The 23,618-nt window shown below is 34.9% G+C and overlaps 3 protein-coding genes across 5 annotated transcripts in view; 2 read left to right on the top strand and 1 right to left on the bottom strand.

Annotated features, from left to right (window-relative positions):
• Positions 1-6,865, top strand: part of LOC136036137 (oxysterol-binding protein 1-like) — a 117,192-nt gene extending 110,327 nt beyond the window's left edge. The window contains exons 13-14 of the mRNA XM_065718166.1: positions 4,169-4,389; positions 6,501-6,865. Of these exons, the coding sequence (XP_065574238.1) occupies positions 4,169-4,389; positions 6,501-6,643 (364 nt within the window). The 3' untranslated portion in view covers positions 6,644-6,865. The remainder of the gene's footprint in view (positions 1-4,168; positions 4,390-6,500) is intronic.
• A 6,508-nt stretch (positions 6,866-13,373) lies between these two features.
• LOC136036136 (serine/threonine-protein phosphatase 6 catalytic subunit-like) lies at positions 13,374-22,930 on the bottom strand. 3 transcript variants are annotated; one of them, XM_065718163.1, is made up of 3 exons: positions 22,856-22,880; positions 18,082-18,148; positions 13,374-14,419 (listed from the first exon to the last, which is right to left on the bottom strand). In XM_065718163.1, the coding sequence occupies exon 3, from the start codon at positions 14,413-14,415 to the stop codon at positions 13,492-13,494; it is 924 nt and encodes a 307-aa protein (XP_065574235.1). In that variant the 5' UTR covers positions 14,416-14,419; positions 18,082-18,148; positions 22,856-22,880; the 3' UTR covers positions 13,374-13,491. The 3 variants fall into 3 exon arrangements, with proteins under 3 accessions (XP_065574235.1, XP_065574233.1, XP_065574236.1); XM_065718161.1 differs by lacking the exon at positions 18,082-18,148 and having other exon boundaries at positions 22,856-22,930; XM_065718164.1 differs by lacking the exons at positions 18,082-18,148; positions 22,856-22,880 and adding an exon at positions 22,653-22,676.
• Positions 22,931-23,095: 165 nt separating this feature from the next.
• Positions 23,096-23,618, top strand: part of LOC136036135 (ataxin-2-like protein) — a 63,180-nt gene continuing 62,657 nt past the window's right edge. The window contains exon 1 of the mRNA XM_065718160.1: positions 23,096-23,288. Within this exon, the coding sequence (XP_065574232.1) occupies positions 23,212-23,288 (77 nt within the window). The 5' untranslated portion in view covers positions 23,096-23,211. The remainder of the gene's footprint in view (positions 23,289-23,618) is intronic.

Genomic DNA, 23,618 nt, shown 5'->3' with positions numbered 1-23,618 from the left:
GGCACCACTCATAAATTTGCCTAGTGGCAAATAATAATAGGGATTTCCAGCATCATTCAATTAGGTGGGATCACCAAATATTGAAAATAAAGATTCCATTAATTAGTTTGGGTGCCCTTTTGGTCCGTCAATTAAAGCTACGCAGGAGTTGGCGTTATCGTCTGTATTCGAAAAACTTAGGAAAACGTATGGCCTGCTAGTCAGGGTAAAAGGTCGTTTTGATAAACAAACACTTGCTATGATTTATAATTCAATGTTTTCACCTCATGTATTTCTCATTGTTCCGTTTTTGAAATTCTTAAGTAAAAGTGATAAAAAGCGTATCCATGTGTACTTTTTCTGGTTTTATAAATATTTTCTTGGAATTCCACTAAGGTTCAAAAATAGGTATATTATAAGGAAATTTGGAATATTTGATATTTCTGTTAAAATGGATCAACAATACGATCAATTTCTTAGACGATCTAGAGAAAATAGAATAAATTTTCCCCTTAATTGTCTTGTTTAATGGAAAAATTGCATTTTTGCAATTGGTTTAATGTGTTATGTATTATGAGTGTTTATGCGTTATGTTTTTAGTGTTTTTAGTATTATGCACTAATGAGCTATCATAAGCTATTTGTCATATATTTATGAGTTATTATGAGTATTATGAGCTATTTATTGTCGTCCTTTTCGTTAGAAGTGTAATTTTATATTTTTCAGTTTTCTTTTCATTTATTTCCTATACTCCTCTGTGTACATCCATGTGTGTATAGAGGGCATAAATAAATTATTATTATTATAAAATCTACATGCTGCTCCTCACTTTCAGTAGAAAAAACTTTTCATATTTATTTTTTCATTGTTTTTTTTTAAATAAAGTATCCATTGAAAGTATCTTCCACCATGAGAAGTTCCTCCATGGAAAGATCCTCCCACGTAAACCCCCTCAACTCTTCCCCCAAACCAAAAAAATCCCCCTGAAAACGTCTGTACACTTCCCAGTAATAAAATGGCTATCTCAGAATTTTGATCCGGTGACTGTGGGGAAAAATGAGCGTGGGAGGAGGCCTAGGTGCCCTCCAGTTTTTGGTCACTTAAAAAGGGCACTAGAACTTTTAATTTCCGTTAGAATGAGTTCTTTCGCGACATTCTAGGACCACTGAGTCGATACGATCACTCCTGGAAAAAAAAAACAAATAAACACGCATCCGTGATTTGTCATCTGGCAAAAATGTGAAATTCCACATTTTTAGATAGGGGCTTGAAACCTCTACAATAAGGTTCTCTGATACGCTGAATCTGATGGTGTAATTTTCCTTAAGATCGTATGACTTTTAGGGGGTATTTCCCACTATTTTCTAAATTGAGGCAAATTTTCTCAGGCTCGTAACTTTTGACGGGTAAGACAAATCTTGAAACTTATATATTTAAAATCAGCATTAAAATGCGATTCTTTTGATGTAACTATTGGCATCAGTATTCCATTTTTTAGAGTTTTGGTTATTATTGAGCCGGGTCGCTCCTTACTACAGTTCGTTACCACGAACTGTTTGATACACCTAATAACTATTATCCCTAATGACAATACAAACTTTATCCTCTTTCCCACCTAGACTGACAAAGAAAAACTTTTCCATAAAAAGAATTCTTAAAGTTGAGCCGTTGATGCTTCACAGATTTAATTTGGGGGCATTCTGCAAGAAAGTTTCTAAAAACAACATACACAGCGATTTAGTAGGATACTCTCCTATTATGAGGCCCGCCTTCCACGATGGCACAAGATTTATAGATATTCAATAGAAACAGATTTTTTTTATTCTCTTAATAGTAAAACATTATTTGTATTCTATTATTATTATATAGGACGAGAACTTTTTTTGACAAAACCACACAAGAAAGAGGAGAAACATTAGTTCGGCACAGTTGATAAAGTAAATAATACTAGAATATCAGTTTTCATTTTTCTTATTCATCTGTTTATCATCTGTTATCATCTGTTTATCATCTTATTATCCATTTAAGATTATTAAGATGAATAAGAAAAATGAAAACTGATATTCTAGTATTATTTACTTTATCAACTGTGCCGAACTAATGTTTCTCCTCTTTCTTGTGTGGTTTTGTCAAAAAAGTTCTCGTCCTATATAATAATAATAGAATACAAATAATGTTTTACTATTAAGATTGTCATTAGGGATAATAGTTATTAGGTGTATCAAACAGTTCGTGGTAACGAACTGTAGTAAGGAGCGACCCGGCTCAATAATAACCAAAACTCTAAAAAATGGAATTCTGATGCCAATAGTTACATCAAAAGAATCGCATTTTAATGCTGATTTTAAATATATAAGTTTCAAGATTTGTCTTACCCGTCAAAAGTTACGAGCCTGAGAAAATTTGCCTCATTTTAGAAAATAGTGGGAAATACCCCCTAAAAGTCATACGATCTTAAGGAAAATTACACCATCAGATTCAGCGTATCAGAGAACCTTATTGTAGAGGTTTCAAGCCCCTATCTAAAAATGTGGAATTTCACATTTTTGCCAGATGACAAATCATGGATGCGTGTTTATTCGTTTTTTTTCGTTTTTTTTTCCAGGAGTGATCGTATCGACTCAGTGGTCCTAGAATGTCGCGAAAGAACTCATTCTAACGGAAATTAAAAGTTCTAGTGCCCTTTTTAAGTGACCAAAAACTGGAGGGCACCTAGGCCTCCTCCCACGCTCATTTTTCCCCACAGTCACCGGATCAAAATTCTGAGATAGCCATTTTATTACTGGGAAGTGTACAGACGTTTTCAGGGGGATTTTTTTGGTTTGGGGGAAGAGTTGAGGGGGTTTACGTGGGAGGATCTTTCCATGGAGGAACTTCTCATGGTGGAAGAGACTTTCAATGGAGGGGGCGTAGGATTTTCTAGAATTATTTAAAAAAAACAATGAAAAAATAAATATGAAAAGTTTTTTCTACTGAAAGTGAGGAGCAGCATTAAAACTCAAAACGAACAGAAATGATTACGCATATGAGGGTTTTACCTCCTCGTAATACCTCGCTCTTTACGCTAAAGTATTTTTAGTAATTTCAACTATTTATTCTACGGCCTTTGTGATTCAGGGGTCATTTTCAGGGGTCATTCTTAAGGAATTGGGACAAAATTTAAGCTTTAGTGTAAAGAGCGAGGTGTCGACGAGGGGTGAGCCCCCTCATATACGCAATAAAAACATACGAATATAGAAGTTCGCTACGTAAGTTAATTCGTAAGTTACGTTTATTTTTTACTTATGAAACGTTCGTAAAAAATTAAAAGTTATAGTTGCCTTTTTATGTAATCAAAAAATCGGAGGGCAACTAGGCCTCCTCTCTCGCTCCTTTTTTCTCAAAATCTCCGATTAAAACTATGAAAAAGCCATTTAGCCCAAAAAAATTAATATGCTAATTTCGTTTTAATTATTAATGCATGGAGAGCCAAGATAAAAAAAAAGCATTAATTAAAAAACGTCCAGAAATTAAACAAAAAAAGAGTTTTTTTAAATGAAAGTAAGGAGGGACATTAAAACTTAAAACGAACAGAAATTATCCCGTATATGAAAGGGGCTTTTCCTCCTCAACGCCCCGCTCTTTACGCTAAAGTTTTTTTTACTGTTTTAAAATGTAGAGTTAAGAGAAAGAGTCAAACTTTAGCGTAAAGAGTGGGGCGTCGAGGAGGAAAAGCCCCTCTCATATACGGAGTAATTTCTGTTCGTTTTAAGTCTTAATGTCGCTCCTTACTTTCATTAAAAAAAACTTTTATTTTTGTTTAATTTATTATATGGATCAAAATAGGGGGTTTGGCTAGATTCAGAGTTGTCCCTTGTCTTATAACAAAGCACGTGGCTTTGCGAGCAAATAGCAAGTCTCATCCGACTAGCAGATCTTAGAACTGTTTTCACCAGAAATCATCTTCTTTTCTTCAATGATTTTTTCATCTCACGTCATATCCCGGACCTGTTAGTCCCGGTAATAATCTAATTTTATTGTTTTAATCGTTATGTGAGTGATATTTTTATGTAACAAAGCATTGAATGAGATTTGTGTTCTTTGTGACTCCAAAGGAAACTTAAATTAATGGATGTAGTTTGACTATTTTATTTACATTAACTCCGAACAGTGTAAAACAGGAAGTAGTATATTTTCATCTTCTCTTTAGGCTGGAAGCCGAGAAATATTACAACTTCTCAGAATTCGCTTGCCAATTAAATGAATTGGAAGAAGGTGTTGCTCCTACGGATAGTCGACTCCGACCTGATCAAAGACTTATGGAGGAGGGAGATTGGGATCAATCCAATGAAAAAAAGGAAAGTTTGGAAAATAAACAGAGAGCTACTAGAAGAGCGAGAGAACTAGAGGCGGAACTTGCTGCACAAGAAGGTATATTTTAACATTAAATTCTGGAAATAACTCAGACATCTGTTATTTATTATAGGCTGTAATCTATAAACGTATGTTAAGGCCTTTGGCATTCCTTTTGGTCTCAATCTGCTTTACTAATGACATGGAGGATCAATATAATAATTTTTTGTTGTTGTCTGATTTTACATTCGCGGAACATATGAAAAAGTCCGGAGAAGAGGTACTACCCGAGTTATGGATATATGTGAAACCTTGGGCATTCAACGCTATACCGTTGCCTATAGTAAAGGCCATACGGCTCCAATGTTTTGTTATTATTTTTTTTCCCAAGGGCACTTCATATGGAAGGGGTCGTCGCATAAACTTTGGAGGGGGCTCATTTGATTGGAAGTTCTAATGCCCTTTTTAAGAATCAAAAGTGATCGGAGTGCAACTAACCCCTCCCCCCTATACCTTTTTTTCCCAAATGCATCACATAACAATTTTGAAATAGCCATTTTGTTTAAAATAGTTCAAATGTCATATTAAAAAACTCCGATGTCGACACAACCCCCCAGGGCCCGGGGGCAGGCGTTATAAGTTATGTCATGGGGGCATATATTGTTCTTATGGAAGGGATGCTCGTATAAACTTCAGAAAGGACTCATTTGATTGGAAATTGAAAACTCTAGTTCTTTTTTTAAGAGTCTAAACAGATCCGAGGGTAACTAGCCGTTCCCACGTCCTTTTTCCCCAAATGCATCCGATAAAGATTCTGAGATAGCCATTTTTGTTAAAAATAGTTTAATGATCATATAAAAAAGACTCCGGTGTTTACGCGACTAAATCGGAGTTGCCAACTAATACGGAGGGCAACTAGCCTTCCCCCCCACGCCTTTTTTCCCCAAACCCATCCGATACAAATTTTGAGATTTCTCATTTTTTAAAATAGTTCAAAGGTTTGATAACAAAAACTCTGGTGTCGACAAAATCCCCCAGGGCTCGGAGGCAGGCGTTTTAAGTTATGTTATAACGGCCAGGACCCACTTGGCCGTCCTGGCCGAGTGGTTTGGTGCGCTGGATTCGGAATCCCTTGTCTGAGAGGACGCGGGTTCGAATCCCTGTGTACTCAATTCTTCAGTTTGGGACGGGGGTCAGTGGCGTGACTCAGTAAGCTTAGCCAGAGTCGACCCAGCTCCAAATGGGTACCTGGAGGAATCTGGGGAAGGTAAACAGGAAGGGTGTGCGAAAGCACAGGATGGCTGGCCCCCAACCCCCCATTGCACTTCCTGGCTGAAGGGCCAAGAAACGGAGATCAGCACCACCGGTACGGACAGTAAAAGTCTAATGCCGTATCCTTTACCTTTTTTTTTTTAAGTTATGTTGATTAGTTATGGTTCTTATGAAAGAGATGCTCGTATAAACTTCAGAGAGGGCTCATTTGATTGGAAATTGAAAGTTCTAGTTCACTTTTTAAGATCCAAAACAGATCGAAGGGCAACTAGCCCCCCCCCACACCCTTTTTCCTCAAACCCATCCGATAAGAACTTTGAGATAGCCATGTTTTTGAAAAATCATATAACGAAAACTCCGGGGTCAACACAATCCCTCAGTTTCCAGGGGCAGGCGTTGTAAGTAATGCCCTGGGGGCATGTATTGTTGTTATGGAAGGGATTCTCGTATCAACTTGAGAGGCCTCATTTGATCGGGAATTGAAAGTTCTAGCTCACTTTTTAAGAGTCGAAAGATATTCGAGGGCAACTAGCCCCCTCCCCTTTTTCCGGAACCCATCTGATGAAAAATTTTTATAGCTATTTTGTTAAAAATAGTTCAAAGGTCAGATAAAAAAAAACAGTGTCATTACATTACTTAATCGGAAGGCAACTAGTTCGAAGGTATGCTATTTCATTGCTTATTTTGAGCTGTTACTATTTTCCACCTCTGTTATTCCTTTCTTCTATTTATAGCTTATTAAGTTTCTAGGACTATCCAATCTATTTTCAAATAATCACTAAACTGTTTTTCTCTCTCCTCTCTGTCTCTTCCTTTTCTCTCTTGCTCAATTCTATCTTTATTGCGTTTCGATCGTAAAAAAAGTTGGTTTTTTCATAGCCTAGTCAATTTTCAAACCATTTTCTTCTTGATTTTAGGTCGTCCTGTTCCCCAGTACGAGCCAATTTGGTTTAAGAAAGAAATGGAACCAATCACCAATTCTGTACATCATCTATATAAAGGGGGATACTGGGAATGCAAGGAAAAACAAAATTGGAGTGTCTGCCCTGATATATTCTAATCGGTTTCCAGTGTGTTGTTTCTGTTCAATGTCTGCTTCGTTGAGTTTTTGACAAGGGATTTAAGCCTTTAACTTATTTTTGGTTTATACATAGACTCTGGCGGTAGAAGGATGTGTTTAGGAAAATGTTGAAAGTCATTTTTTTTTTTTTTGGATGGTTGCACCAACATTCTAAAGAATTACAAATGAGTTTCAAATTCTTGAATCAGATGAAATCTGACCCAAGAATTAGAACATGTCAATAGGAGTTTTTGTTTAAAAGGAGTTTTTAGCAGTTGTCTCTTTATTTACTATCTTCACTTTGCTCATTATTGATTTTTTTTTTAATGTTTTCTTCGGTATTTAAGTAATGTAACCACACCGGGCTGAAGAGATTTGTGACCTGAATCACCCCCTAAGATCCCACCAACAGACCCTAATGAGACCATTTTTTCTCAGCTATGTGGGTAAAAGCCTGGATTGAAACTCCAATCGATACAAGCCGTGGAAGAAAAGCTTTGATTTATGTCCGTTGCATTATTGCGATTCAACTGTAAATATAATATTGTTCTTCTCGTAAACCGGTATACCTATTAAAAATTGAGTGTTGGCTTGAAAATATAAATGAGTGGAATCCTTACTTTATGGCCTTTATTTTCATCTTATTTTTGTATAAACCAATTACTCAGATTCAGCGTGAAAATTAAAAACGTTTACAGTATAACTTCTGCCAGTTAACAAATGTTTCTATTTGCTGAATAGATGATTTTGTTGAGTTCTCTGCCTTTTAATATTTTATTATCCTCATGTTTTTAGGCTTTAATTGCTTTTTGTGGAGTTAATGAGATATCGTAATAGTTGATTTTATTCCCTATGGAATTTATCATAAGTTTATTGTTTTGGTCATTTTTATTTGAGCTGGCAAAGATTTGAAAGAATTTTAAAAAAAGAGAGAAAAGAAGCGTATTTCATTCCCGTTAAACTTTTGTTATATTTTTGTTAATTATAAGAAGAAATGTGTGAATGATTTACTCGGATTTTACAACTATTGATTTACTCCTACGATGTAGGTAGCTCGGCCCTCCTAAGTCAAAATATATTATGTTCTTTATTCATCATATAATTCTGTCGGTGTGTAGCTATGTGAAGGTTCTAAAAACTTTTAAGACCCACTTATCTATTTTTATTCGCAATTTAACGTTCACGAACTATTACTACCGCTACCAACTCAGTGCCGCATCAAACCACCTGAAGCCAGTGCAGCTAAGCTTGCTCCTCCTCTACCCCAATCTATCCAAAGCTCCACTCTTTACACCCATCCATGAATTTTTGATTTCCTTCAAACCCTTCCTTGTGAACTTTTCTCACCTTGTGAACATTTGTCCCAAAAAATTACCAATCTTTGGCAAAAAATGGCCTAAAAGGACAATCTTTCGCAATCTGACATCCTTCATCTATAAAGATCCTTTGAAAATGCCCACCAAAAAAAGTATTTTTCAGTGAATTGAAAATAACAAAAAAGATATTTGTTTTTTGATCTGGGGGAGGGGCAAAACAAGTTTAGGAGGTGATTGCTACCCTGCCCCTTTGTTCCCCCTATTCCATATCAACTTCAATTCTACCCTGTTTTTAAGTCGTTATTCGATTCTAATTGCAGTTATTACAAATCCAGCAGGATGACTAAGTTGTATCTCAACTTTATGAATGAAAAGACAAAAATTCATTATTCAGGGTTCTTGCAAAGTACTGCTTAAATTGCTTAGAGCTCCAAAATAGACAATTCCATAGTATAAGACAGTATCAGCCGGTAGATTTATTAAATAGAAGCCTTAAAGCTTATGTTTTGCACCATCAGCCCACTTAAGGACAAAGAAATCAAATCAAACGATAGCCCAGAAATTCGTAAAATTCGAGCCATTTTTCCCATATCAAGTGAAAATGACGGTGAAAACTGAAATATAAGCCAAACAAAAAAGGTAAAAATATACTAAAGAAAACGGACCTTTTTCTGTGGGGACTTGAATTATGCAGGCTTACTCCAATGTACCGGACATTAGGACCTATAAACACATATTAAAGTTGCACCCCCCCCCTATTTCTTCGAGAATACCCTCCAAAATCGTATGTTATGTAGGCGTACTTATGACAGTTGTTAATCGAACAAGAAAATATTAGTTATTCAGTGATTGTTATAAAAGAACTGCTATTTTAGTGCATTTTCGAAAAGATTGTTGACCCTTGGTCACTAGTGGGGATTAGTTTGGATTTCTTGACATTCATTAGATATTATAAAATTTTCTGAATTTAATTCTACTCTCCTGTTATTTAAAAATTAGACTGTTTTCCATCTTCCATTATAGAAACACAAGTTGCTATTATTAGAATATAAATCAAAATTACGCTAAAATTGAAACCTGAGTTTAAACTTAATCCAGTGAGTTAATTATATAGTAGTGGTGCCTCTGACGATGGTGATAAAAAAAAAGGGGGGGACTAGTTGGAACTAATCGGCATAGCGATGCTAAACTGGAATATGGACGATTAACATTGAAACGTTGCATGGCCATTCTCAGTCTTCAACCGTTACATGGTCGTTGTCATAGTCGGTTACTTCTCATGCATATACATATATATATATATATATATATATATATATATATTGTATATATTTGTGGTGTTGTTATAACGTCACCCCTTGTTCCAAAATCTGCAGAGTTGCTTTATTTAGAAATATTCTTTCGCGTATTTTATCGAAAAATAAACTTTATTCCTATCACTTATCTCCGTAATATTTTATATTTTTGTGGTTAGTACTAGTGTTAGTTCATTAAGATAATACTTTGACTGAATTTAGAAGTGTTTGAATTTTTACATCAGATACTGCCGAGATAAGCTTTGATTGAGACCATCTTTTGTTCATGGGCTAATGTAGTTCGAAATTTTATACCAGAATTGATTTTCTTGTCACTATCACCAAGAAAGCGATTTTGTTTCTTGTTTTTAATGTTAAGATTCTAATTTTTTCAATGCTCAAAGATTCTAATTTTTTGGACTTAATCGTCTTCTGGTTGGTGCTGTAAATCTGCTATAAAGAAGAAAAAGAATAAAGCAGTAGAGAGAGAGAGAGAGAGAGAGAGAGAGAGAGAGAGAGAGAGAGAGAGAGAGAGAGAGAGAGAGAGAGAGAGAGAGAGAGAGGGGAGAGAGAGGAAGAGAGAGAGAGAGAGAGAGAATGGGGAGATGTTCTGTTGCGGACCAAACCGATAGCTCATTGACAATCGTTTGTAGCAAAAGAAATATAAAAGAAGTTGTTTTCTAAAGTTATTTCCTAAGTAGAGTTCTCTATCTCTTTCAATGAAAATTTATTTATTTATATGTCATATCAAAATTCATCTTAGTCATATTTTAGGTAATAGTAATATTTTTTTTTTTTACTTTTTAAATAAGTGGAATTTTCAATGCAAGATTTTTGAGATTTAATGACAGTTCAAAGAGTGAAGATTTAAGTTTTTTTGAGCAGGGGAATTAATTGTAGATACGGTAGGTAACTACTTTGTCCAATACACTTGTTTAAAAATTTTCCTTACTTACAAAGGTACGCATCTTAAATATATTTTTGTTTTTTTTTAAGTTCTACCTTTTTTACTTTTACTGATACACAATCTGCTTCATATATTTTATTTCTTCTTATGTGTTCGAATAGGCATTGCTGGTGCATGGAAGATAAATTTACAACTGAACGAAATGTCAAGGATCTAATGTTAAGACAGTTAATGGAAAACGAAAATCATTTGCGTTCAAAAATGCCTTCGGTAATCATAAGAAAACGAAGACCACAAATAAGACGATCAGTCGGCACCGTATTTCCTGAATCAGTCGCATTTCTTTTTTTTTTCTTACCGTTTTCTGTTGTTTTTGGTCTGTTCTGTTCGTAAGTTACAAATACCTCATTTTTCTAATTTTTCGGAATTACACCCCCACCCCCCCAAGTTCCCCAAAGAGAGGAGATCCGGTCTGGTTATGTTAGTCACGTATCTTGCACTTGTGCTTATCCTTCCCATCAGGTTTCATCCTAATCTCTCCACTCTAAGTGTTTTCCAGGATTTCTTGCCTCCCCTCCCAAACTTCCCACAATGACACTGGATTTAAAATAAGAGATCTGAGTTACGAGTTCCCTCTAAATATGAGACTTCATTAAGATCCAATCACTTTTTCGTAAGTAAAAAATACCTTATTTTTTCTAATTCTTCAGAATTAACACCCCCCCCCTCTCCCCCAAAGAGAGCGGATCTGTACCGGTTATGTCAATCACGTATCTAGGACTTGTGCTTATTCTACCCACCAAGTTTCATCCCGATCCCTCCGCCCAAAGCATTTTCCAAAATTTTAAGTCTCCCCCCAATGTCACCGGATTCGGTTGGGGTTTAAAATAAAAGCTTTGAGACATGATATCCCTCTAAATATCAAATTTTATTAAGATCCGATCTCCCATTCGTAAGTTAAAAATACCTATTTTTTTTTCTTCGAATTAACCGTCCCCCCACTCCGCCCCAGATGGTCGAATCGGGGAAACGACTATTTCTAACTTAATCTGGTCCCTGATATGCCTGCCAAATTTCATCGTCCTAGCTTATCTGGAAGTGGCTAAACTAGCAAAACCAGGACAGACAGACCGACAGAATTTGCGATCTGTAAATGCCAAGCTGGTAAATGCCAAGTGCCATAAAAACAGATGGTCGGTGGCAGTAAGTTTTCTGTTTCTTTCCGTTTTTTGTCTCTTTCTTTTCGGTATGAAAATAGTGAAATTGAAAGGTGAAGTTTATAAGATTTTCAGTAGTTTTCTAGAAAAGAAACTTTTTTTTTTACGTTGTACATGGTATAAAAGCAAAAGTAGCCTAGCTGTGCAAGTAAACTTTTTCATAAAATTTATATCCTAATCCTGCAAAACATTAAATTTTCTCTCTCAAAGCTGAAGAACAGAATTCCGTATCTCTTCTAGCGCAGCTAGAATCCCTTGATACCCTAGAATAGCGGCAACTTTGTAGACAAGGTTGGATTTTAATAATTTGCTGCAAATTCATAAAAATTACAGATTAATTTCCAGTGAAATATAGTTGCGTGTGTTACTCCGAAACTGTCCTACAGGTCAAAATTACTGCAATACTCAACGGGGCCTTGGCACCGGAGGTCCAGTTATCACCAAGATCACTCGGCTTTTTGGGGTTCTTTCCCCCTTATTCGAAAATCAGGCAATGCGTCTCATGCCCATGCCTTTTAGTGGCTAACTTTAAACTCCGATGATTTTTTTTTAATATCATAAAAGGCTGATTCTTTTGATCTATGTATTGTTATGAGAACTCCCTTTTTTAGAATTTCGGTTATTATTAGCAGACAGTTTGTTACCTCAAACTTTTTGATACACTCCGTACGAAAAGAGCGGTTATTATATAGAATCCATATGCAGTAATGTACAATATTGCATAGCTCCGCACCAGCTATTTGAAGGGGAGGTCAGTAAATGTCACTGTGGGGGTATGGGTGCCCAAAGTCAAAAAAGTACATTTTTAGACACTTAATTTTTCAACTTTTCACGAAAGGAGTTACGGGTCAATATAAACAAGTCCAACCTCAATCCTCTCTAATTTGGAGTAAAACATTCGTACCAAGTGTACAATTTGAAAGTTAAGGGGATGATAACTCTCCTTTTGTTTCGGAAATACTTCTAGTGTGCAAGTAAAGATCGCATTTATATTGATTCGCACAAAAGTAGAAGAGGTAGGATATATCCCCAGAAGATACCTGGCACCTATCCCCCAAGAAATTTTCGCCATTAAGAACTGAACTATCACTTTGGTGTTTCAGACTCCTATCCCTCAAACAAATTTCAGGCTGCGCCTTTTCAGGGGTTTATTTTCATTTTTGAAGCATTATTTTGCGAAAGTTGAACTATCATAGAAAAGGAGGTGACAACTCCCTGTTTAAGAGAATTGAAAATGTAGCGTAAAGAATGGGCAGTTGGAGGGACAGCCATCTTATACTTATAACAATTTCTCAGTGTAAAGTTTTAGCATCAATGTTTGATTTCATTTGGAAAACGACTTGGTTTTAATCAAATTTAATTCAATTAACTTCCGATTTGGATATTAACCGAAATAAATCTTGACACAATCAACAGTCGTCACAGAGCTCTCACAGAGACATTGAACGGCCACATTAAACCGATTATAAAGGTTATCTGAAATGCAAATTGATAAATCACAAGAATTGCAAGAAATAAAGTTGGCATACTCCAATGACTTTAGTGCCAATTTTGATTGGGAGGCTCAAATAAAAGTTAATATTAAAATAACAAAATCTTGGAAAATATTTTCATCCATTGTGCTTAAATATAAATTAGAAATCGCCCGTTGTGATGACAGGGTAAAGCTACGTGCATTTTACTTTGTATTTTACAAGTAACACTACTGGGCGGCATGTCCATAATCTTTCTCAGTCAAATTAATTGGGTTCATTGGAAAGACTGCGGATAATCAACCAGCAGAAAATCAAGAATTTCTCTTTTTTACAAATTCTTATTGGGGTACTACTTAGAAAAGTTTCAGGTTCACAACAGTCAACTATCTGTGACAATAATCAAGGCAACCATTGATTTTTTCACACCCATAAGCAACTGAATTGCAAAAGTAGAGACAAATAAAAGAGGTGAAAAAATAATCCTATGTCTCAGAGGGTTCCCCACTGAGCCCTAAAGAAGAAAGCTTTACCAGTTTATTTGTAATAAAATCCTGAATTTCAATAACAAATTAATTGGTTATATACCATGTAAAGGAAATACTAATTATAAAAAAAGAGATTTACAGCAGCATGTACAATTAAAGGAAATAGGGAGTGATTATAGCTGGTGGAATGACTCTGTCTGAATCAGGAACTGCACTAAAAAGCTTTGGAGTCCGGGTGTTTGCATCTTCAAAAGACAAAATGGCAGCAACATTTCCGCATCTGTAGCAATAATTCGGGGCAGACCACACTGTTACCAGTTTCTCGTCAAACATATACTTCAAGCCTTCATGGACTAATTGGTGAGCTCTACATATCAGATTTAATCTATTGCTATGCAAAAATTCGTCTGTTACTTTAGCACCAAACAACCAGCCAGCACCTCTAGGACTCATGCTCCAATTATCAATGTCTTCGGGGTCGGACCAAACTAGATCACAAAATGCACCTTTATGTGGAATCTCTTGATTTCTATCAATTAGATGAATTTGGTCTAACGTTCTTACAGCAGGAGACAATCCACCGTGAACACAAAACACTGTATCATCAATCAAAGCTGATAAACTTAGTAGGTCAAAAACTCGGCAACAGTACCGCCAAGCATTGGCATTGCCATATTTTGTTAGACACTCATCATAAAATCCATAAACTTTAGTAATCTGTCTTGATTCATGGTTTCCTCTAAGAAGCGTGATTTTGTCAGGCCACCTTGCTTTCAACGCTAAGAGGTAGGTAAGTGTTTCTAGGCTATAGTATCCTCTATCAACAAAATCTCCCATGAATATATAGGCAGTGTCTGGAATTTGGCCCCCTATTTCAAACAGTTTTCGAAGATCATAAAACTGACCATGAATATCACCACAAACCGTCACTGGTGAGGAAACTTGTTGAATATTTGATTCTTCCAATAAAATTTCAGATACGATTTCACACAGTTGCTTCAAATCGTTCTCTGGAAGATATTTGCAATCCCTTGCCAATTCTACCCATCTATCCAAGTCTCCATCTGAAATTGCCATCTTTCTGAGGAAAAAAACACATAAAAATCACAACTTAAAAACAGAAAAATATTGAACAAAAAAGTATAGAGTATACAAGGAATACTAGTAGACTTGTAATATTTCACAATAATAATATTTAATAGACTTGGGATGGTTCTGTTCATTACTTACCTGCTCCCAAGACATCAAAATAAATTGCAGGGAACCAAAGAATACTTTTACCAAACTGATAGTTGCATTATGAATTATTAACCAAAACCTTAACAAAAAATAAATAAATAACAATTCAAAATAAAATAAGACACAAAAACGAAATGAAAACAATACCACGTAGAAAGAGGACTACAATAAGGAAACGAATACTAATTAGAGATAAACTTAGTAAAGGGTATTGGACCTATCTAACCAAGGAAGAAAGGAAGTGTAATGCTGTTCAGCTGTTAGTCAAAGCTCAGTTCCATCCTACAAGCTAAGAAAATACGTTTATATATAGTCTTCAGGACATAAAAAGCAGAAACTTTGCAAAAGAAAACATAGCGACTGGATAATTGTCAGTAGCTCTAAACACAGGCAAGAATGTGCCTTCTATAGCAATCTTTGCAACAACCAAGCATGCTAAGCAATTCTGAAAACTTCGTTCATGGATGTCTTTTGCTAAGTTTTCAACTAAATTAGACAGGACTAGTATCACTCTGGATTTCTTACAATCTCCTAGTAAAATATCAGGGTTATACAAAAAATAGCAAAATATTTTGTCTCCATAACTGCACACTCTCAATATTAACAGCAAATTTACCAAGACCGAAAACTGCCTCTTTGGTGGATGGAACTCCAGGGTGATGCGACACACTACTAAGCACAGAAAAAACCGTTCTGCTAAATTGAACATGTCATCAGGGTAATGTGCATGGAACAGTCAATATGTTTAAAATCAAATTAGTAGTACTTTCTCTGAAGTAAGGTCACACCAACGATTACCATCATTATACTGGTAAATAAATCTTTATTAATACAAATAGTCATAAAAATAATTTCAATTCTGATTAATGGACAACAGAGCCCCATGTGTCAACTTAGTATGCAGAAAATAAAGATACAATTAAGACTGTAAAGTAATACATCTTCAGAAACATCAAGAAAACAAGCAGCAAAAGGCAAGAAAAAGAAGAAGAACAAGATAAAAAAGAGTATAGGCCATCCCAGAGTAAAAAAAAATCAAACAAACATTACAACTGAATCCATTATTTGTGAATGCCTATTCGATAAGGAATAATCTTCAAAACACATTTCCTTGAGAAACAATTCTAGCCCTTTCTCATTTAAACAGAGGAAGACGTAGCTTCTTGTAGGGAAAATAGAGAGGAAAACAGGAACCCCAGTAATAGCAATAGCTTTATCATGAAAATAGTTTATTGGAGATTGAATATTATAACTTAAAACATCACATAGCTCTTTGTAATTATTTTAGTTATTTGAGATTAAAAACATCAAGAAATAAAGAGGGCTGGGTCTCAGATAGGTTTCAAGGCTTGTGGGGCAAGGAATAAAGGAGCCAAGAATTCTTACCACCTTACCCTGGATTATTTGTAGAGGCTACATGTAAACCGCAAGCGGATTGAGATAAATTATAGGACAATATTTAAGATAGGACTCAAAGAGGGAACACTACAAGATACTAAGAATGGAGAGATGAAACATGTTTTAGTCAATATAGGCAGTCCAAATTATAATTTCAGAAGCAAATAATCAGATAGTTTGCTTAAAGACAAGATTTCATCAATAATGCTCCCAAGATACCTAAAATACTTGGCCTAAGGTCAGTTCTTCTATTCCAATCTTATCCAGTGCCTACTTTTAAGTGCCCAACTATCATAAGCTCAGTTTCCGATAAGTTTGGAGTCAAATAACTACAAGCAAACCTTGTGTTAAAAGGAGTCACATTTCCGACTAGCAACAAGGAGCCTTTACTAGCACTGCAGTATCATCTACAGAAACTGCTACCAAGGTACCATCAGGAGGTAAGCATAAACGTCATTTAGGAATGATAAGGGCCCTAGTACTATCCCCCCATGGATCACCAATATCATCTGTAGAGCCGCCAAGGCTTGGTATGTTGCCATTAATGCCCCCGTGAACTTTTTGGCCATGCAAGTAAGATTCTAATAATTCTACGTCCTTACCTCTAATTTCAGCATTATTAATTTTTCCAAATAGGATTCTAAGATATATTGCGTCAAAGGCCATTTTTATGTAGTAAAACAGATTTTTATCATTTAGAGAACCATTAACACTTAGTATAAGTTCTGCAGTAGCTTATTTGGTTGAATGACCAGGCCTCAATCCACACTGACTCTTGGAAGAGAAACTTCTTATCAAAATATAAAACAATTCGTTTATGAATTATTTTTTCAAATTCCTAAAACAAGGGGAAAGAAGGGTTATTTATTGATAATAATGGAATCTTTCTTAACCCCTTTTCAAAATTGGAAGAATTTGAGCAACTTTCCAAATTTCTGGAAAGATACAAAGTTCCATGCAAGTTCAAGGGTGATAAGGTTACACCACACTGATGGATTCCTTTCTAGACCCGTATTACTTCATCCCTAGAACATTTACATTATGGGTATGTGCCCAAACAAATAATATGTGCCTTAGCAACAACAAGAAGTCACACATAAATGTTTTTTTTGCACAATAGACCTACTGACATTTCTCTGCTAAACACAACAAAGTATGGGAACACTATAAGGGATTTTGTTGCGTTGTTATTTACCTCAAATACTGCTCAAAATACGAAATCATTTTCAGTAGCTTGATTATTCATTTGATTTATGTTCCTTTTAGGTTTCATTTCCTCATTCATAGCAACTTGTTTGTTTTAAACTTGGCTTATTATTTGGCTTTATTTCTTCTTTCATTAGGTTTACTTTGTCATGTTATGCTTTACTTTTCATTTACAAACTTTACTTTTTGGGAAACATTGCTTTAAATTAGTTTCTGCTTGTTTATTAATTAACATGCTTTTATTATGGGTCAATCATATGAATAATATGTTAAGTCTTTTCATGTTGAATTGCAGTTAAAACTATAAACAAAATTTGAATATTCAGATGAAATTTTTATCAAACATAGTTGAGAACACTAATTTTTTCAATTCCTTTATAAGGCTGCTATTCAATCAATCATCAATCATTTTATTAATACTAAAACACTATTACAAAAGTAAAAATGTTATTTGGTCCAAGACGCTTTGCTTGTTATAGGCCATACAACACAATAACAGAGCACTAAAAGAACCATAAATAATACTCTAAATCAAACAATACATATATAAGTAGAAACCAAGAAAGTAAAGAAACAGGAAAGACAAAGTTGACACTAGAACATCAGAAAAAAAATAAGGACTTTAAAAGTTAAGAAGATTCCTGAAAACAATTTTAAAAAGAATAGGATAGAGATATATCACTTGAGAAAGAATTCCAAAAAGGAGAAACCATAGGAAAAATAAAAACAAAGGAGAGAGAGAGAAATTACTAAACTGGAAAGTCCCAACAAAAAACTGCCTTTGCAGAAATAGATAGAGGGACTTCCAGAGGGATGGAGTTCCATATTCTACTATCAGGTTTCTGTTATAAGGTTTGGGGTGGAGTGGAGGGGGAGTATATGGATTGAGAATACTCATACTTGTTTATCTTCTATAAGGCTGAAGCCATCCTGTAAGGAAGTAAACACAGCTTATAGTACTGGTTCTCTGCAATTAATAGAAACCAAAATCAATGCCCTTATGTCTTCACACAAACTAAGAATATTTAACAACAGATAACTGGGTGTTTTACTATTATGTGCCCCCTTAAACATTAAGATTGCAGTGTGACTGCTGCTAATCAAAACACATCAAGCGAATATTGCATATATGGTGCATGATTCATAAAAAAGTTAGTATTGGTTAGTTTCTGAAGTTAATGATTCTAAATCTGAGGCTAATATTTGTTACCTTAAAATTACCTAAATTGCACTTGCTACTGATAGAATGAATCTTGTGTCTGCCAGCTTCAGTGGTGATAGTTAATCCTGTTGGGTTAAAGCTGACAGGTCCCATCTGTGGGGTCCCAAGCAGTGGTTCATGGTTTATTGAGCCACTCCCTATTTAGTGATGACTTGAATGCATCCACACTAGTAGAGATCACCATTTTTTCCCCAAGGGAGTTCCACAAGGTGACAACTCATTTTCAAAAGAATTTTTTCTTAGTCTGGTATTTACTTACTTCTGGAAAAGATCATGAATGGTATCCTCAACATTTAGAAGCTTGTATGTTGTTTTCACATTGCCTCATTTGTGTCTATATTTTAGAGATGATATTCTGAGCTTACACACATGGTATAGATAAGGGACGTCATAGAGGTTTTTAATACATTTTGTTGCACTCCTCTGGACTGATTCCATTACTGCTTTGTCAGTCTTGTTGATTGGGCATGCACCACACATTCCAAACTCTAGCCTTAGTCAAATTAGACTCATATATAGCTTTTTCATAACAGTTGGAAATCTGCTAGTGAGTATTCTTCTGATTAAGTCAAGTGTCTGATTAGCCTTTGCAATAGTTGCTTGTGCATGAATATGAAAATTCAACTTGTCATCTACCAGGACACCAGGATCTCTCTCCCCATGGCTGATGAAAATAGCTTCGTAGGACCCATTACTACAATTTATATGGTACAGAATGTGTGGGTTTTTCTTCCCAAGGTGGAGAGTCTTCCATTTTGCTGCATTGAATTCAAGATTCCAATTATTAGTCCGGTGAGTGAATACATCAAGGTGCAGTTGTGTTGAGTCAACATTTTCTTCTGCATCTGCACAACCAGTAAGTTTTGAGTCATCAGCATAGAGGCTTTACTATTACTTTACTATTAAGAATTTTTGGTACATCATTTATATGTAGATTGAATAGATTTGGACCCAATACTGTTCCCTAGGGTACACCACTTCCAACAGCAGCCACCTCAGGGAAAAACATCTTTCCATCCCTTCCAAATTTTTTAACTGTCTTTTCTCTATCTGTTAATCAGGTCTGTTTCAACTGACTGACCAGACCTAAAGCCAGGTTGACATGACAAGGATAGTTCATTGGTTTTAAGTATTTCAAGAATGCAATGTTAGCAATTGCTTCCAGAAGCTTCCCAACTTCAGAGGTATTAACATGAACCACCCTTGGTAGCAAATAATAATATAGAACCCCAAAATTAGAGCATGGTAAGTGCAAACTTCATAAATAGTATCTAATTCTCACCAACATTGGTATTTAAGGACTTCCAAGGTAGTGTATTGCAAATAGAGACTAAAATTGCCATACATGTCCCTTAGTAGCTTCTGTGATAACCACTACTACTACTTTTCTGCTATTCAAAAAAACAAACTGCCATTATTTAGAATCATTATTTGTAAATACTACTAAAAATAACATGTCCAAAAAATGTAAATCAAAAGCCAAATAGAAATATAATAAAAAGCACTCATGCATTAAAAATGAAGACCAAATTTCTGAGCATGGGGAAAAACAAATGGAACTAAAATTTTGCACAAATATCTGTCAGCTTTAACCTGGTTAAAAAAAATAACAGATTGATGATTTGCATATTAACTCTCCACAATCAGTGTCCCTTGATAACTAAGAAACAAACTAACTTAAAATTATCACCTTATCACCATGAGTTATTTTAGTCCTTCTAGAATTGCCTCTTTTTTATTAATATAAAAACAATAGCTAAATGTAGAACACAAAACCAACTAATTTTCCTTCTGAACTAAATTATGCAGGAAATGGAATGTAATCAAACATTATTTCTTTGTCTTTAACTGTTTAAAAGGCATACAACCATTTTGTACTCAGCACAAATGAAAATCTATCAAAACCTTCTGCCAATACAAAAAGTGGGGCAGCAAAGAAGCAATGCTGCTTGGCAGTTTTCAAATTTGTTGGCAGATTTTGTCCAAAAATGTCATTTTTATATATAAAAATAATTTTGCTCAAAGAAAAGGGGTCAAAACACAAGTTGTGCTCCACCATACAAAAAGTGGGGTAGCATAGTAGCAATGCTACTTGGCAGTTTTCATGGCCTAGAAAAAATTTGTAGGCAGATTTTATTTTAAAAAAACAGTAATTCCACCATCCCTAAATTTATGGGGATTTCCCAAAAAATCTGTCTTCTTGGATAAAAAATCAGTTCCCCAATAATTCCCTTTCATTCTGGGTTGCCACCCATAGTAATTTATCATTAGTGACAATCCACCCCTAGTAACTATTGCTGTCACTTGACATTTTATCACTACTTTCCAGCATTTTTGTTTTAATTATTTACTACACTTTAAAAATCATTGAATTGCTGACCTTTCATCTTATGCTAGCAAATGTATAATATTTATATGACTATACCATTTCATCAAAGTATCTCTTGTGACTTTTGGTAAAGAATTTCACTTGAACATGTTTAACTTCAATGTAGTTTAATTCTGAGCATCAGTACAAAGAGGGTTATTTTAGACAGCTGGGCAGTCAGTTTAAATTTTCTTTTGCAATTCTGTTAAATTTTCAAAGGTCTGAAGATATGAGAGAGTTAGATTTGAAAATTATTCTAAAATGAAAAGGGGAAAGCATGGTACCTATGCAGAGAACAGGGAGCAGATTTTGTGACAAATTCAGAGATATTTTCATTGTTGAGCTATAAATTAGATGAGCATACTATTTGAGATCCCTTGTTTATGCTCTTTAAAAATATAACTATTGTTTTACTAGAAATTAGATAGACTTTTTAAAATAGGGTGGAAAGGCACTTAGAAACTAGCTTGCAACAAAGGCAGCATGTAAGTTGGCTCCTGCTACTGGTGGGATAAAAAAACCCACATAGATATAGGCAAGGAACTGTAGCCCTAAGAGTGATTTGTTACTATCAAAAGAGTACCAAACTCTTAACATGGAAATTGCCCTTTCAGGGACTTGTGCAAGAGATTGCCCAGGGTTTCAAAACTGACCTACAAGAATCCAGTGGGTCAATGTTCCTATTCCCTGAACAATTGTTTAGGGTCATGAAACTATTGTTAAAAGATGCATCTTGACTTTTGGAACATCTTTTCTCTCTTGCAAAACTACCCCAAACTCACTGTTATGGAGTTATTCCAGCCCAAATACCCTGTATTTACACATATAGAATTACAATCATTTCCATTTTTGTTGATCAGATATTTGAAATTGCAAATCTGTAATAGTTTAGAAACAAATTTGGGCTATATATATATGCACATCAGGGGGGTGGGGGTAAAGCATAGTATACATTAAATATGTAAACTAACCATTGCTGTATTTAATATATGCTATGTTTTACCCCCTCCCCTATTGTGCAAATATATAATAACTCCATAATGGTGAGTCTGCAGTAATTTTGCAAGAGAGAAAAGATGTTCCAAAGGTCAAAATGCATCTATTAACAATAGTTTCATGACCCGAAACAATTGTTCAGGTAACAGGAACATTGACCATCCAGTGAAGCATACCTAGTTGGACTTTTTGAGGATACCAACTTGTGCACCATTCATGCCAAGGGGGTGACCATCATGGCAAAAGATATTCAACTTGCCTGTTGTATCTGCGGCAAGAGAGATTAGGTGCCCTTATTCTATGTAACTGATTCTTCTTCACTTCTAAAGAAACAATTTGTGATCATCATAATCTTGCCATATGCAGAAATATGCACTTGATGCAAAACTAAACATTTACCAAAAAAATATCATGAGATATGTAGTTAAATAGCAAAACCAACAATTAGAACAAGTTCTTCTTCTTCTTTTCAGCAGGCAAGGGCTTTTCAGTTGATACTATTCAGCCCTTTTCCTTCTGACTCACTCTGTGAAATTGACAGAGCTATGGAGCTGGTTTGTCTTATATAACTTGTATCTGCTCAGATTTCTTGTAGTATATCTTTCGATACTAGCAGTTGAATTATAAGAGAATATATATGCCTACTGGGCTCAGTTAAAAACAAAATTGAAGAATATAGAAATATTCAGTTGAAAGATCAATGACAGCAAGAATCAAAACAACTCAAAAAAGTGAAGAACAAAAAATAAGTAGTTATATGGCTCATGAACATAAGGGTCAGAACAAATCAAAACAAAGAATGGAGAAATGTGTGTATGTTTCTTTATCTATTTATACTCTGGAATTGAATTTTGCTTTAAAATTTAATATATAGATGAAGCTTACCAAAAAGAAATTCCAATCAGACCCCATACCTAATCAATCCAGCCCTGGATGCTTCAAATATCCTCCTGAAAACATTATTCACCTAACTCAACCAGCCCACTTTCCAAGATAGCAAAAAGCCTTTTAATTATTATTTAACCATTATTATCGACTACGTCGAGACTAATTATTTTTATTGATACGTAAAAGATTTAGCCTATTACTTGCAAATCCGAGTTGTTAGGAATAAAACTAGAGGACAAATTTAAATCGCATTTCTTCTACTTCTTCAGTAGAAAGTTTCAATAAATATTAATCAGAGAGCAGTCAAGACAGTAATTTAATTTGAATGTTTTTTCTCTTTAAAACAAAATAGGTTTCATTTTTATCTTATTTTTATGTATTTAAAAATTCATTATAACATCTTATAGGCTACTTTAAAGTAATATTTCTTCCACATTTTACCAAAGAAAAGAAGATTCGGACTAAACAATTCGAATAAACTTTTAATAAGTCTGTCCTAATTTAGGACCGTAATTTTGATTATTTGATTTATCCGTAAGATGTGGATGTGAAAATAATGTCCTCCAAACGAAAAGGAAGGTCAAGTGCCAACAGTCCCTTGGTAGCTCAAACTGCAACTCAAGGTTTTATAAGGTTAGGCAAGTTTCATTTAGCCTAGGCTAATTGTTTAGTTATTCTTTTCAACTATATTAACTTTCAAAACACAATATATAAAGCTTTACCTATTATTCAGAAGTATCATCTCATAAAATGTTATATAGGCTACTCTCTTTGCAGTTTCAATCATTCCTTCTGAATCATTAGTCTAGGTCTGGCCTACTGTTCTTTCATATTACAGATAGTCTACCCCTCATAATCACAGGCCTAGTTATAATTTCTGTTGAATGGTGTAATTTTTACCTCAATCATAGGTTATCCTCCACTGAAACATGGGCATTCCCCAAGACTAACCTACTTCATAAC

This window comes from Artemia franciscana, chromosome 15, assembly GCF_032884065.1.
Source record: "Artemia franciscana chromosome 15, ASM3288406v1, whole genome shotgun sequence".
Taxonomy (NCBI): Eukaryota; Metazoa; Arthropoda; class Branchiopoda; order Anostraca; family Artemiidae; genus Artemia; species Artemia franciscana.
The sequence above is the reverse complement of the archived record's forward strand: the minus strand, read 5'-3'. Positions and strand labels throughout refer to the sequence as shown.

Coding starts and splice junctions, on each gene's coding strand:
- LOC136036136 (XM_065718161.1), bottom strand. CDS start 14,415: ATGGCAATTTCAGATGGAGACTTGGATAGATGGGTAGAATTGGCAAGG.